This window comes from Emydura macquarii, unplaced genomic scaffold, assembly GCF_026122565.2.
Source record: "Emydura macquarii macquarii isolate MOO-44397 ecotype Brisbane River unplaced genomic scaffold, CSIRO-AGI_Emac_v2 contig_1644, whole genome shotgun sequence".
Classification (NCBI taxonomy): domain Eukaryota; kingdom Metazoa; phylum Chordata; order Testudines; family Chelidae; genus Emydura; species Emydura macquarii.
The window spans coordinates 25,466,417-25,481,836 of NW_027131781.1; the positions used below are offsets into that span (position 1 = coordinate 25,466,417).

The following is a 15,420-nucleotide window of genomic DNA, read 5'->3' on the forward strand; positions in this document are numbered from 1 at the left end:
GTTCTGACCGATTCAGTCCTGGGATTGACATCAGAATCTGAGTGGACACTTTACTAAAACAAATCCAGAGAGTTATATGATACTGCCATGTCAGGGTTGCTATTTTAGATAGATTGTCTGAGCATGATACCCTTCTATGAGCAGGACACCCTAACTGCACCACCAATCAAGGTCCCTGCAGGGCACCAGAGGAATTTATGACAAACAAAAATAACTAATGAAATAACAAAATAAAAGTTTATTAGCATTAGGAACGCTGTCTCTCCCTCTGTAACCTTAACATGGAACAGTCCAGCAGTTACAATGAAATTGCCCAAGAACAGTTATTTTTCCGTATCTTGAGGTGCTTTCTACATAGGAAATGAGGTTAGGAGTCATGGATCAAGCAATCCCCAATCTGATTGTCTCACCATCCCCAAGTGCTTAACAGGGCGCTCACAGCTGAGAGGAGCTCAATTCAAGTAGTGTGTGTGTTTTGTGGCTGTGGCTCTACTTCGTTCTGAACTAAGTTTGAATACGATGGTTGTACTAAAACGAAGTTAACAGTCACTCATTGCTCCATATAGTATAAAACCCAACAGCACTGCAGGGAGTTATAGGGAATTTAGGGTTCTGAAGACAAGCCACAAGACTCACGTTGCTGTTCTGTTTTCTGTTGGTAGGACCCTGTCATGGAGTTAGTCCCTTGTAAGTGACTGAGGTCCATTCAGTATTTTGCATATTGCTGCTCAGGCATCCACTCCATGCATCCTAACTGCAAATATTTGCCCTTTAAAGAAGGGAAGGGCCTGCCAGCTGATGTGAATGATCAAATAACTGTCTCAGACTGGGCCAGGAACTCTGCTCCGCCCAGCTGGCAATACTGAAAAGGAGAGTTTTCAATAAATACAGAGAATTAAGAGTTTTGAAAGCTAGGATAAAGGGTCAGCAAATAACTGGACAGTGACAGATGGCCATCCAGAACTTAAACACTATATGGGAAATGGTGGTTTTAATCGGTTGTCTTAAATGAGGTCTACAGCAATCAAGATTTAAGAACACAACATATATCCCTTTATCTTTAGGAACTGAAGTTACTATGTGCACATTGCTTTTCAATTCTCAGCTGAGGGGACAGTAAACAAATAGGATAAAACCTGACCCCTGGAAATTTAAATTGCTAACTCTGTCCATCCACCCACCCCACCCCACCCAGCACTGCTAGCTGTCCCCCTTACAGTGGTTGCAGATGGAGATGCTATTTTAGGAAGCATTTTGTTTACATTTTTAACTTGAAATACATCTGTTGGGCCTGACATTTTCAAGAGTCAATCAGTAAAGTTTGGGTGGCAGAGAACTGCAAGGACACAGCAGTTTTAATGGGAAGTGAGGCCAGATGATATCCTTTAGTGATATCCACTGTGATGTGCCCAGCCTATCAGAACAGAGCTCTTCCCTGTATGCACATACACCCTCAGATTAACTTCCCCCAAAGCAGTCTTCTAAAGAAAAGTGCACAGAACACATTCTGCTTCAACACAATCTTTTTAAAGGGCTTGAGACAAACACTTTGAAGGGAAGTTGATGTACCACAGGAGTGGAAGTGCAAAGCTAACCTTCTGTATGTGTCAACATTAGCAACATCCTCTCCAGATGCAAGAGAGCTGAAGGAAATGATTAAGACCACCTCAGCAGAAACTGGTGTTTCATATTAGGCACGTCTGTAGACTGTCTCAATTGCCCCTTTTTATTCCTTCTCCCTTAAATCGGTAGGTTATCAGGAAGCTTTTAGGACACTGGCCTGGTGAAAAATACCACAGAAGGAATTCCTATACAGGAGTAAATTTAATAAAACCACCACCAATTGTGTACTTTAACATAGCTCTTGTTACAGAAATAATAAAAATGGACTTAGCAGCTAGAACTCATTAGTTCTCACCCCTTTTAATTGAAAAAATATCCCACTGATTTCAATTGTTACTGCACTAGATGGAGTGTTTAGTATTTGCCGGGATGGTTTGCCCAGTAACTCAGCCCAAAACAAAGACAATTCCACCATCTTCCTTTTCAACGTCACGATTTGTTATAATGTAAGTGAAACGTAAAAACAGCAAGGAATGTTCCATTTGATAGCTAAAGGGGGGAGGGAGAGGAGGAGATTAACAGCTGAAATCTTTCAGTGCTCTTTGAGAAGTGGTGTAAGAGAACCTTCCTTTTTCCTCCCTCAAAAGAAAAATTGCTAACACACACTTCCTATGGATTTGAACATCAGCCAGGTTCAGAGCGCATGTCCTGCGTGCATGGGAATGGCTAGGTTTGATTCGGGCAGATAATATTATAGGCGAAAAAGACATAGCATCTTGAATCACAACATACATTCATCTCTAATGAAACACACCAAATTAATCAATTGGCGTTAGGAACTAGAAATCTGAGGGGGTGGTTCCGTTGCCAGCAATGGACACACAAAACATGGAGCCAAGGGAATCAAAGATGCAGGAAGAGGAGAAACTCAACTTCTCTGGTAAAAGCCTTCAAAAGAGTCACTACACCAGCACACGCTTCCCCCACCCCAACCCTGGGGATAAAAAAAGCAAACTGAAAGAAAATGCACAGCAAATAGACATAATCTTGAAGATTTTTAAAGAATAAATATTTTTTTGTAATTAAACATTATGCAAACACGTGCCACGCTTGCTCTTTGTCCATGCATATGCGCTATATACAATTTTGAAAAATACTGTGTTGTCCTCTTTTTGTTTTTAAAAGTCATATACAAAGTTTTTTTCCTTGCTGAGTACCCCTCTCGTTCCCACCCGAGAATCATCTTTACAATGAGCTAATCAACATTCATTCATGAACTTGGGTGTGCGAGGAGGAGAAGGAGGGAGAGGGAGAACCTCTTACCAAAGTACATCAAAATGGCTGGTTTGGACATGAAAAGCGGTGTCAAGAAACTGGTTTAAATTTCATCTGTACTACACACAGGAAAAAAGAAAAGAAAAAAGGAGTCAGCTTGGAGAATGAAGCTACGTTACAAGTTAAAGTTGGAGGGTTTTTTTAGTGCGTCTGTCACACTCTTATTGGCCGCCTAGAATACTGTTGTACAATGGTTTATCTACCTTTTTTTATTACAATATAATTTACTTAAATTTTCTGTTAGCAAAACAGAATCCCGGTACTACAGACCCAGCGGTGTAATAGGCGTAGTGCCTCTGTGTGTGTGTGTGTTTTAATTGCATGAGCACTCTAGATGGTAAAGTTTTCAGAGTTCATTTTATGCAGGGCCAGTCTCAGTCCTCAATGTACTCCCACAGGTCCTTCTCATAGCCTTCATGCACATGCTGCAACAACACCCTTCGTCGACTCTCGCAGTATCTGCAGCAAAGGGGAAAGCACATTGAGACGCTGGTTAGGAACTGCATGTATGCTGTTCTAGCTACTGTAGACAAGTGACTGTCCTGCTTTGCAGACTCAAAATTAAACCGACCTTTAGACAAGGTTATACTGTGTGGCAGGGACAACCCTAGACCAAATGGCACCCCCAGGAAAGAGCATCTTCAGCACCCCCTTCCTTTTGAATACTTTTTTTGTTGCATATGTAGCCCATTTCAGGACTTTAATGCACAATTTGCATGCATGATTTACCCCTGTCATATAAGAGAATACATTTGCATGCTAGGATCTGTAAATCTGTATTTATTCATGCTATACGTAAGCAAATAAAAATCATTTCCTCTAAGCTTATAGAAACTTTTTGAGAACAACAAAAATAGCACCCCGAGCCCAGTGCTCCCCAAGCCCAGCACCCCAGGCAGTCGCCTGGGTTGCCTGCCCCTAAATCCGGCCCCATTATGTGGAATGTAGTTTGAATTCACATACAGATAATTTATTAATTCCACTGATTAAAGCCTGGGAGTCAATCAAGATGTCTGTGAGGTACACATTATAAACATACTTAATATAGCGCTTCTCATCTGCAGAGAAGGAAGTCCTCTGCAGAGCTCAGTCAGCATTATCCCTATTTTACAAGCTGAAAGATGGACATGTGGAGGGATTGTGACATACCTACAGGTGCAGCACAGGTCAGTGGCAGACCTGGAAACAAACCAAGTTCTCCTGTATCTCAGCCTGGTGCCCTATCCACTGGACCACATTTAGATGACAGAAGAGAAAAGCCAATATGACAAAAACAGGGACTGGGTCCAATTTTGTTCACCTCCAAAATAGTAAAGATGGAAACAAAGAAAAAGCAATGGCTGGTTAGCCTTGCTGGACCAAGGGTCTGCCCTAGGAATCACCACAGCATGTCCTTGAAAAGTTTACCCACTATGTCCTAAAAGGCCTCTCCAATCTGCACGCTTTCAAAATATGATGATTTCCCTGCTGGTGAAGCAGCAATTAACACTGATCCCAGAGCTAGGTACACTGCTATCAATACCAACGACATTGGAGCAAAGTAATGAATCAAAGGTAGCCATGTGTGATAGCCAACTAGAAAGATGAGAAATAATTTGAAAAATATTAAGGTTTTACATGGCTATTATACACAATAAAGTCAGTCTTCAGTATCCCTTTCATGCTACTTATTGACACATTTCTGGAGATCATCCCTTTTCCTGGGTTCTTCGCTACCCACTTCCTCCGTGCTAGGGTGGAAACTTTACTCCATTAATTGCTTCCCAGTATAGCAGGTATGGCCATCCCACTGATTCCCTGGCTAATCAGTGCCGCTTGGCAGCACAGGTGGAATACCACCAGCAGAAAAGCACTTTGCTGTAATACGACAAGCTAGAATTTAGGAACCAACTCATGAGTTAAGGCTCCCACTGGGAGCTATTTATCTATCTGTCAGTGTCATCTGAAAGGCTCTCAGCTGTGAGCCAGGCCTGCTCGACAAAAGCCAAATACCCTCGCCCCAGCTAAAGCAAGATACATGTTAAGAGAAAAAAGGTTGTCTGTAGTCAGTTGCAGGAATCTTCAAACAGCCAACAATCCTTGATTGCCTATGCTACCATATCCAGGAACAAGAGAGGGGGAAAGGCACAGAGTAGCAACCTGCACACAGAATGGTCTTGCTTTAAGTTACAACCTTCACATTAACACTCAGTATCTGATCCAGCTGACAGATTTATTTGAAAGAACCTATTCTAGGTCTTCCCACTGGTATCAGCTGTTGCAAATAAATCACAGCACAAAGTCCCATTGATTTCATGAAACATGTGATAAATGGAACATGCATAGTAATTGCTTTCCAATCTTCAGTTATTTTGCTGGGTTTTTCTAACTCCTGTTTTCCAGAAATGTCACGAGCATCACAAGCTGATTGGCCAAAACCAGCTAGAGCTGAATGAGCAAGGTGGAGGTTCACTGAAATTCCCAAGGAATTCTTTAAATCAGAGATCAGAAAGCTTTTGATTTACCATCCACACCTTGCATCTCTTCAGTCCCAGGCCCCATCATTACTCCAAAATATTATAGCCAGCAAAAGTTATTTAGTTAGAACAACAAATGTTAAGGTTAGAACAACAAACAAAAAGAGTTTGATTAAAGGTGCGTGATTAAGGTAATATCTGACGGGTTATTCAAGGATCTGTGCACGCTTGGAAGACCACCCTTTCTCCCCAGAAATATGAAGGCAGGTTTGGATGCTGGGTTTTCAGGCAATACAGACACATTCAGATTAACCATGGTCTGTTTTGGATAGCTGATAACAGAATAGCAAATTTTAAGAGCCTCAGAGCCAAAAATCACAGCCTAAATGCCAGTTAAAATGAGTAAGTTACGAACACTTCAAAAGCCAAGTCTAATGGAAATGTTCAATTCTAGCAGTGCTGCCAGTCACTCCAGGAGAGCGGGCAGTATCTCTATCATAAGATCATTAGTGTTTTTATTCACAAGGGAAACTTCCCAGTCAGTAGAGCTCATTTTCCTTGTGCAGTGGTTTGTTTTTCCTGCTAGACACAACAGACATTCAGTAACTCTGGCCTGATGCCTCAGAACTGAAGCCTAGAATCCAGTGGCCCATCCATGTTTCCAGTTTTGTAGGTTTCCATATGTAGGAGCGTTTCCCCAACGACCTTCAGTAGCTACAAGAAGAGGTGGTGAGGGAGTAAATGTCTCTCTCCCTTTTCTTGCATGATGCTCTTTTCTCAGCCTATTCATTAGTTGGCTTAGTCAGCGCAAAGATGCAATGAATGGTGCTAGCTGCCCAGCTACATAAACATTTTGGTTGCTCACCTTTGGTGGTTCATCTCAGGGCAAAATTATTGGACAGCAACATCAAACCTACTCATTCCTCTTTGCTTTCCCTTCACTGTGTGTGACCCTTCTTTGGTCTTTTTCAGGGTCTTCTCCTTTGCAGCAGCAGGGTCCAAAAGCAACTGCACTTTACACAGAAGCCTTATCTACACAAGGGAGAGTTTCTGACCACTGCTTTGTAGAAGAGGAGTTAACAGTGCTGTGGATACTGCTGAAGGCTGCCCACCAGCACCACTTCAGTTTCACTTGCTCCCAAGAGGGCTAGATCACCATGCTGTAAACTGTGCTGGCAGCCAGTCTTCATTAGGTATCCAGCACAGCTAATACTCGTTTGGTTTTTGTGTACTGGACATCAGCCTGCTACTGGCTTTAGCTGACTGGTCAGAGATTGGCTGCTGATCAAGAAACATGGCAGAAGGCCAACAATGAGGGAGACTCTCCAAAGGGATTAGGTCCAGGAGAAACTTGTAGCCTGGCTATTACACGTGCCCTCTCTCCAGGCTCTTACCTGCCATATCAAAAGTGACCTACAGAGGGATGATGTTAGCAATATAGGACGTACACTAAATCAAAAAATATACCTGTACTTATCTTGTACTTTCTGCTTTATGTCTTGCAGCGAATCTTGGGATATATCTCGCTCCAGGTACCCAGAAAGCACCTCCGTAGCATTCTCTAAGTCTGCTTGGTTATTCTGCAAAGACAAAAGATGTGCCAGTTTTTTTATATAGACACTTCCTCAAATCAACTAGAAATTCTGACCTGAACGAGAAGCAGACGGGGACGATTGCGTTGAATACACTGCGGAATGTGCCCCTCTGCAGTTCAGAACTGAGGAGAATTCATTTCATGATTCACCCAGAAGTTAAAGATATTCAAAATTTCCTTTAGGTGTTGAAATAATGCTTGTTTCCCTGTTTGGATTTTCCTGTCAGTCAAATAATCCTCTCCCCTCCTATCCCTTGTATATCTAATTCCACTCAACACTAACAAGGTCTTTGCTGGTGCATCCATATGAATGACCAAGCACAGCTTTTAGTATTGGTCTGTTACTCTACACTCCTGCCATTGCCATACAGCATTTTGCTTAAGTCCTGAATGAATAACGGTGAATGATTTTCAGTTAACAGCCAACACTGCTTCTGTCTACGTAGCATAGGCTCAGGGACTATCTTTTACTGCTACTACAGCAATACTGGAGAGAGAAAAACATTAAATTTAAGATCTACATGACACTTTCAACAGACCAAACCTAAAATTTGCTTCTTGTAGGTCTCCGAACACAGCGATTATTGTATGGCATGAGACAGCAATTGGACAATGATTTACGCCAGTCTATTTCCCTTTCCCCTTGCCTCACTAGGAATGCTTCACATGATCCTAGATGATTCTTACCCAGTCTCATCAGCCCTCAATAATACTGAATAAAACCCACAATTGTATGATCTCTGCGTAACTCCTTTCCATGGGTCCAGTCCCCCTGTGGTACTCAGTAGTGTTGCTAGTTGGAGGGAAGGAGTACAAAATGTGTTTTCCCTACCTCAAAGATAATGGACTGATTATTCTTTTTGAGGTAGAAGGCAAAGACGTAAGTGTACATGAGCGTGGCACGACACTGGCAGAGGACGTCGACTGCTTTCTTGAGAAACTGCACCTCAATCCACGACATGTTGTGCTGCTGCATCTCCTCCATTTTCTGCTTCACCTGAGCATAGAGTTTGTGCTCAAAGCGCAGGCTCTGCATGTGGTTCATATAGCGGTTGCAGTAGAACAGGTACCTCTGCAGGGCTGCTCTGGATCGCTGTGTTAATTCCCATTAGGGAAAAGAAAATAAATAGTTACAACAAAGTAATGGCTGAAAACTAGGCGTGAACAAAGTCTGGTGAAGGAATCCAACTGTGACCAGCAGAACAGTTTCCCTTCTAACAATGATTTTGCTCCTTTCAATAGGTCAGGCGCAGATGGGACCATGGAACCATTTTACACGGTCCTGTTGAAACACACCCAGTCATTGTGCAGCTCTGAGTACGCAAGTCCACACCCTCTATGGAAAACCAGGTCACCCAGAGGGCATTAGTGCTGCACGAGGAAATCCCAACCCATGACATTTGGAAGAATAATTAAATCACGCTTATAAAACACAAATCACATTTCACAAAAATGGTTCCTGTCTATCTTCCAGTGTTCATTTACAGTACATACTAGACTGGTTCCTGTCAACCTCCAGTATTCATTTCCGGTACATACACACACCAGGGTTGTCATGCCACGCACAATGAGGCAGGTTTCCTATTTGGAGTGGGGAGGAGGGCATAGGATCATAATTAAGGAACGTATTAGTGCATATGCACAAAAGCAGGTTTAATTTCAGCATTCACTAAGATCTGAGTGCTAGACTTTGCTTTAATAATCCTTTTCATGTAATTTTTTGTATGTAATTTTGAAGATTTTTAAAAAGGAAAAACATTCTATTTTGCGCATTTAACACCCAACCCCAATGTATCAGCAAGGTTTGAACCCTGGACCTTCTGCACTAACTACCACTGAAGCGAACAAAGTAACTACAGTAGCGATCAGCAAGATAGATTGTTATTCTCTGTGGAACAGCCACTGAAGGACAAAGAGCACCACACTGAAGGCAGTGGTTATATATGCAAGAATTGCCACATTTTATAGGCAGCACAGTCAAGCGCATAGATATGGAAGATTCTGGGAAGCAGTATGGCTAAGCAAGTGAGACTATGTTAAACCATACAGCAGATATGGGATCCCTTCCCAGTTCTACCAGAAGTTTGTGAAGAGTACAAAATTATCACCAACACCAGTCTGCAGGGAATATTATTCTAGAACCCATTTGCTTCCATCCAAGTGTATCTTCATTTAAGTCAACCTTTTCTATATCATGATCTCACATCAGAGGTTGGCCCAGGAGGGCATCTAATCATAAAACAGGGAGCATGGTTACACCTCTTCTGGACCCAGGTTACAACAAAAGTTTTGGGCCTCCTACTCTCATCTAGTTATGAAAGAGGTTAAGGTGGTCAGAGAATCCCTGCCTTAAGTCAAAAGATATTTAGATTGACAGGGAAGAGAGACATGTCAGCAGTAGAAGCAAGATCAGTTGTGCATCTCCTAGCCAAAAGTTGAATTGTATGTACATATGTAACCACATGAAATTGTGGAGAGTGGAAACCAGGAATGGGAATTTTGTTCAGCATTAAACAGTTACCCACCTTCTCTCTCCAGCATTAAACACAAAAGAGAGGCAAAGCTAGCCAGGCAGGATTGGCCCTAGACAAATTTCTATCCTCCAAAGCACATTTAATCCTACCCCTTAATGTATTTTCATGGGAATGCAAAAGACACCACTTTGAACACAGAGTCATCCCCCTGGCAGATTTCAAATCCCTGCTATAAACCAAACAGTCATTAGAGTCAGTAAAAAAACTGCTGGAGAAGTTTTGATAATGGTACAAGTTAGGTAACTGTATCAGAGGGGTTGTTATAATTTGTCCAATATAGATCACTTGTTATAGGTCATCTGGTATTACATAGCCTGTAAATGGTACTTGACAAGTAGGCATACATGCTCAAAATATTCTGTCACAAGACCTTAGTTAATGTGTCCCCTTACAAATCCCGTTACCTGTAGATCACGTACAGGACTGTGTGCACGCTGGCACCAAGGATGCAAAAAAAGTAAGGAAGAAAACTGTTTTTGTCTTTAAAGAAGGCCCTCTCTGCCCCTGTTGGATATCTGAAGATCTGTGCCCCCATTTCAACCTTAGCGCCTTTGTTTTGGGCCTCAACTGCCTCTAATTGGAAAATAAGAATAATCGCCATTCTGGTCTGGTTGGGGTTTCGAGTGACAAGTCGTTTTCTTCTCTGTCTCAGTATCACTGCTAATCCCTACCATTCCACACTGTTAGACCCACAAAGTAAACCCAGACCTTCTGCACAGTTGTTAGATGCTTGATAGACCACTGGGCTGGCCAAAATCTCCTCCTTATGGATGTTTAACAATCAATCATTTTCAGAAATCTAACAGGAAGTGATCCACTATGGAGTCATTTAATTTCAGTATGCCTGTACAGTGCAGCACATTAGGGCCTCATCCTGACTGCAGCCTCTGGGTCCAATCCGCAACGGAAATTAATATCTGAATTAGAACACTGATTTACATCCTTCCAAGGAAAGTGCTGGTTATAGGTTTAGACTGACTGTACAGCATACAAAACTTTTTAAAATTACATTTTCAGATTAGCACCTAGAGAAGAAATTATTTCACAATACTGATATTTACATTATATCAAGGAAAAACCTGATCTCAAGAGTATGGGAAAGAGATGCTGTATACTTAGTATGGAGAAATGCACCACTGATGAATAGTACAGGCATGAATCACATGCATTCTAGTTTTCTTTTCTCTGGCAGATTAGCTGAAGTACTAATGACATGCACGGTATAAATATGATGTGCAGAAGATAGCTGTATTATATTTCAGTACTTACAGCCATTTGTAGCAGATGTGTTTCAGGAAATATTCTAGTTCCCTGCTATGGGAATACTTAAGTCAAAGTGGGTGAAATGGATTGCTGCAATTTGCTGTACACATGGCGAATCCCTCCCTGTTTATGAGGGTACTCCTGGATGCACTACCGTTATTCACACTACAATGCTTAACAGAGCTGCAAATATATCCAAGACTTCTATTCAACGAGCCTGCCTTTCACAAACATCTCACTGAATGTGTTGCCTGCAAGCTCTTGAAAACCCATTATAGATCATTTATAACAATGATTGTGAATTCTACTACATTAAGGGCAGCAGACCTTTTGCAGGTGAAGCACCACAGGATTAGCTTCAAGCGCTTTACGTGCTCAATGTGCAATATAATGCATTTTAGATGCAGAGTCAAGATGATCTCGGATTCCTGGTTTTGCAATGACTACTTCTCTGAAGAGTTGGCTACAACTAACAAACCAGCAGGCAACAAGAATGATAAACAGACCTAGGTTAAAACGTTCCGAAGACACTGTACATTGACCTTACCCCAAATGGAAGATATCATTGTTGTGAGCAAATGTAAATGTCTTTTGGACTTAACCTCCAGGAACTGGATGGGCCAAACAGTCAATCCTCACTATTTGTGTATTTTAACAAGAAGTGACAGTATACAGTATTTTAGGATTTACAGAATCCAAAAGAAAGCGTTCCACAAACAGGATGTTCTTCCAATCCTCACCAAGAGTTATGTACTCACCTCCTGTGCATCTCTTGCTGCCTTTGCATCATCCTCATTGTAGCGATTACAGTTGTACCTGAAAAAAGACGAAGACTGAATTCATGGACATAAGTTAAAACATGTAGAATGTTTGCAATACAGCCGCCCTGTTCTTCCGCCAGTTTAAGATTCCAAACCTACCAGGCAGATCCATGTGGCTCCCAGGGGCCAAGACACACCCAGCAGAACTCTGCTTTACAGTTCTGGTTCCGACAGACCATGTGGTTGCAGCCTCCATCCTTTTCGATGGTGACGTGGCATTTGGGGCATTCCTGTGAACAAAGAACAGACACTTAACGATAGAAGCAGCATATGTGCTCTGATCTTTCCAATCTTGTTAGAACACAAACATGAACCTAATTCAGCCAACCAGGTTCACAACAGAGCTGGGAGAAATTACATGCCATCAGAAATTAAATAAGCAGGAGTGAAGTCAATATGATCCTCTTCCTTCCCGAGTCAAGGCCCAAGAGACTTTCAAACACTGGAAGAGGCATGATGATAAAGCTTTAAGAATGACTCATCCAGTTAAAGGCACAGCTACTGTAAGCTGACTTGCCAATATTGCCTGGGTATTCCAGGGGAAAAAGGTAATTTGATGATTATCGGTAAAGTCAACAACTGCTCTATGCTACCAACTCATGGGGTATCTCTCAGAACAGGAGAATATTTTGTAGTAAGACAAAGTGTGCTCCACATGTTGGGCGATTTAAATTTTTTTTAAAAACTTTGAAGACCAAGGCTGAGAGAGGACAAGATGACTGACACCAGTAGAGAAAGTATGTACAACGACCATTACCAGCTTATTACACTTTATTTGCCAAACTGCAAAAATACAATACTTTCTTGCACTCTTAGGGCATATCTGTGCAGTAGAGATGTTCTTCCAGATACATACAATGGGCTAAAGCAGATTTAAGTCTGTTTACAGCTATTTGGCAGTCATTGAATTTATTTCAGAACACAGCTCAACACACTTTGTGGAATGCCACTTTTACAACCCGAACTTCAGTTTTGCTCATTTACATTTCAGGACTAGAGTCTTGACACAGAAATACAAAGTTTCTAAACCTAACCTCTGGCTTGGGGACAGAGAAGAAATGCTATTTTTCTGATTCAGAACACTGTGCAGCCAGTCACACTTTCTTACGCTCTCCGAACCCAACTTAGCCATATTGCATTAGAACCAAGTGAACGAGCAGGTAATTATTCTCCCCACTTCCTCAGCTCCTGGGAAGTGTCAGGAAAACAACTCCTTAGGCACTTAGCTACCCACTCTGCCCTCCTCGTTGTGGTATCTAAGCACCTCAACCTTTAATGTACGCATCCTCAACACCCTGGAGAGGTAAAGCAGAGATACAATCTCGATTTTACAGATGGGGAACTGAGCCAAGAGACACTGAGTGCCAACGGCTAGTGCCCAAGGTCACACAGGAAGTCTGTGGCAGAGAAAAAAAGTGAACCCAAGACCCAGGCTAACACCATAACCACCAGACCACCCCTCTTCTAAAATGTTAAGTTTAAACTTTCAGCCATTGGAATTATTCCTTGTCTGTAAACATCCCGTGCGCAGAGAGATTCTGAAGAGGTCCCACCTACTACTCTGTGTGCACGTTTGCTTTTAATACACAACTAAGGACCAGTAACTAAAACCAAGGCTCTCTCCCAAGTCACCCTGTCCAAAGCCAAAGCCCTCCGATCTTCTACCTGCTGACCCCCTCTTCCTAAGAAAAAACAGGAGGAGTAAACAAACTGTGCAGTGTGACCTGAAAGTCAAATTCTCACTGAAAAAAAGTCTTTTTTTCTCTGCCCCCACAGCTAGACAGGGAGCAGTTAGTTCAAGTGCATATGATCTCCACAGTCTCACCACAGGAGAGAAGTATTTCCACTAGGACCTAATGCAAATAAGGCTTTCTATGTTAAAGCTAGGTTAAGCTGCACCAAGAAGTTATTACGAAGCTAGTGCCCCATGATGTGCATTAGTTTAATTTGTTATTTGTATTATTGTAGATCTTAGTGGTGGACCAGGACATGAAATACCCCTTAACAGTCTGTGGCATTGTGCACTATCTTCAGGTGATGCCCCATATGCAGTAATCCTATTATGACAATGGCATGGACTGCTGTGAGACTGTCACTAGTCTCAGAGATTACTACCTTTGTGTTAATTAAAAGAGGTTTTTACTCACTGTTGCTACCTGGCCACCTGGAAATAGCTGGAGATCCAGGAGGACACCCAAAACAGAGTAATAAGAGGACAGATTCCCTGCAACTCAGGAAGCAAGTATCAGCTCTGCTATTCTTTCCTATGGTGTAACCACACTCTTTCAGGTTGAATCATGCCAGCTTACTCTATTCAAAACCATGATCTTAGCAAGATGCTGAACAAGTCAACCAACTGCACTAGCTGAGTAATGAAAAGGAAGTAGAGCCAAGTGATTCACAAGACATCTCCCCATTCAAATAAACAGGGTGAGTGACAAGATAGAATCCTGGGGGACCCCAACATAAGAAACAACAGTGCATCTGAAAAGTTACCCAAGACAACACTCCTTGTCACATGGAAGTGTAGAAATGGAGTCAATCAAGAGCAACTTTATCCTTGTCTGGGTCTCCAACATAGCAACAATGCATAATTAATAGTCAAAAAGGCAGCTGATAGACCAAGAAGAAACAGACTCTTTGCTTTCTTCCACGCCAGAACACCAACCAACCAAGAAAACCAGGGTTGCATCTGTCACATTCAAACCTAGAACCAGACTGACCATGATTAACAAAAACTGAGTACCCAGTGCACAAAGACGCTTCACTATCTTCTAACCTTTTTTGGAAGATGGTTCCAGAGAAACCTGATAGTAACTGGTGATACTATCAGCATCCATATAAAGTTCTGTTCCCTTAAGAGAAGCTGGGACAGTGTCACTGCATCCTTCAATCCCATCCTCAATAAGGACACCACTACCTTCACTGGCTGAGAAGTGAAGGGACTTTGGTCCTACCAACAAGTGGTGACCAAATGCTCCTATAGCTCCTCCTTGAATAAAAATTGCCAAAATTCAGACAATTTCTAACCAGAGATGGAACCATTCTATCCACAAAGAGGCAAGAAAACTCAGATCTGTAAGCAAAAGTGATCTAGAAGAATAAAGCTGAGAAGGCTCTTGAGAGTCTCAGTCTGAACAGTATGGACAAGAACTGTATGATGCCCTACCAGGCTATCCACCGGGTGGTCATGGTTGGGAAGCATCCACCTCTAGGGCTTCTTACTTCAGTTCTACAAGCCGCAGAGACTCAGAAAGGACTCTTTCCATGACAGGAAGGGTATCCAACATTTTAGCTTACAATGGACTGTCATTTTTTCCCAAGGGAGCTCTCATTCTCTCCTTCCTTTCATTGTGGGGGATCCAAAAGTAGATTTACCAAATGGACACTTTTCACACTTTTGTGGAAAGACTCAAGACAGCTAAGCCACAATTTTTGCATAATTTTGCTGAAACCTATGAACAATGTATCCATTTCTATTATGCTGCTCCATTAAAAAAACCAGTATTTTACATTAGTGGTCCAACAGTTAACCAAATATTGGTCCTACAGTACGTTGCTCTGGAGTGGAAGTGGATGTCTGGTGCAATTGTGAAAAATCCCTTTTGCATACATATTTTGTCATCCACACAGATGCTCATATTTAATTCTTGCAGGGGCACAGATAAATGAAAAGAGAAAGTGGTACAATTCAGTAGGAGACGCAGTCCCTGTTTAGGAGCCATTCAGAGCTGGATAAAGAGTGTTCAAGCACGAGGCACATTTGGGAACTGTGTCAGGACACTTCCAGATCACTTGCTTTCCCAGCATTATCTTTAACTAGTACTACACCTGATTTGCCTGTTATGAGCATT

General features: G+C 42.0%; 1 protein-coding gene across 2 annotated transcripts in view; it reads right to left on the reverse strand.

The window, feature by feature from the left end:
* Positions 1 to 1,811: 1,811 nt before the first annotated feature.
* The window catches only part of ARIH1 (ariadne RBR E3 ubiquitin protein ligase 1), a 90,289-nt gene continuing 76,680 nt past the window's right edge, over positions 1,812 to 15,420 (reverse strand). The window contains exons 10-14 of one of the 2 annotated variants that reach the window (XM_067555982.1): positions 11,666 to 11,796; positions 11,504 to 11,561; positions 7,781 to 8,041; positions 6,822 to 6,934; positions 1,812 to 3,357 (exon numbers count right to left, since the gene is read on the reverse strand). In XM_067555982.1, coding sequence (XP_067412083.1) covers positions 3,273 to 3,357; positions 6,822 to 6,934; positions 7,781 to 8,041; positions 11,504 to 11,561; positions 11,666 to 11,796 — 648 coding nt within the window. In that variant the 3' untranslated portion in view covers positions 1,812 to 3,272. Of the gene's footprint in view, positions 3,358 to 6,821; positions 6,935 to 7,780; positions 8,053 to 11,502; positions 11,562 to 11,665; positions 11,797 to 15,420 lie in introns of both variants that reach the window. The other variant, XM_067555984.1, reaches the window with a different exon arrangement.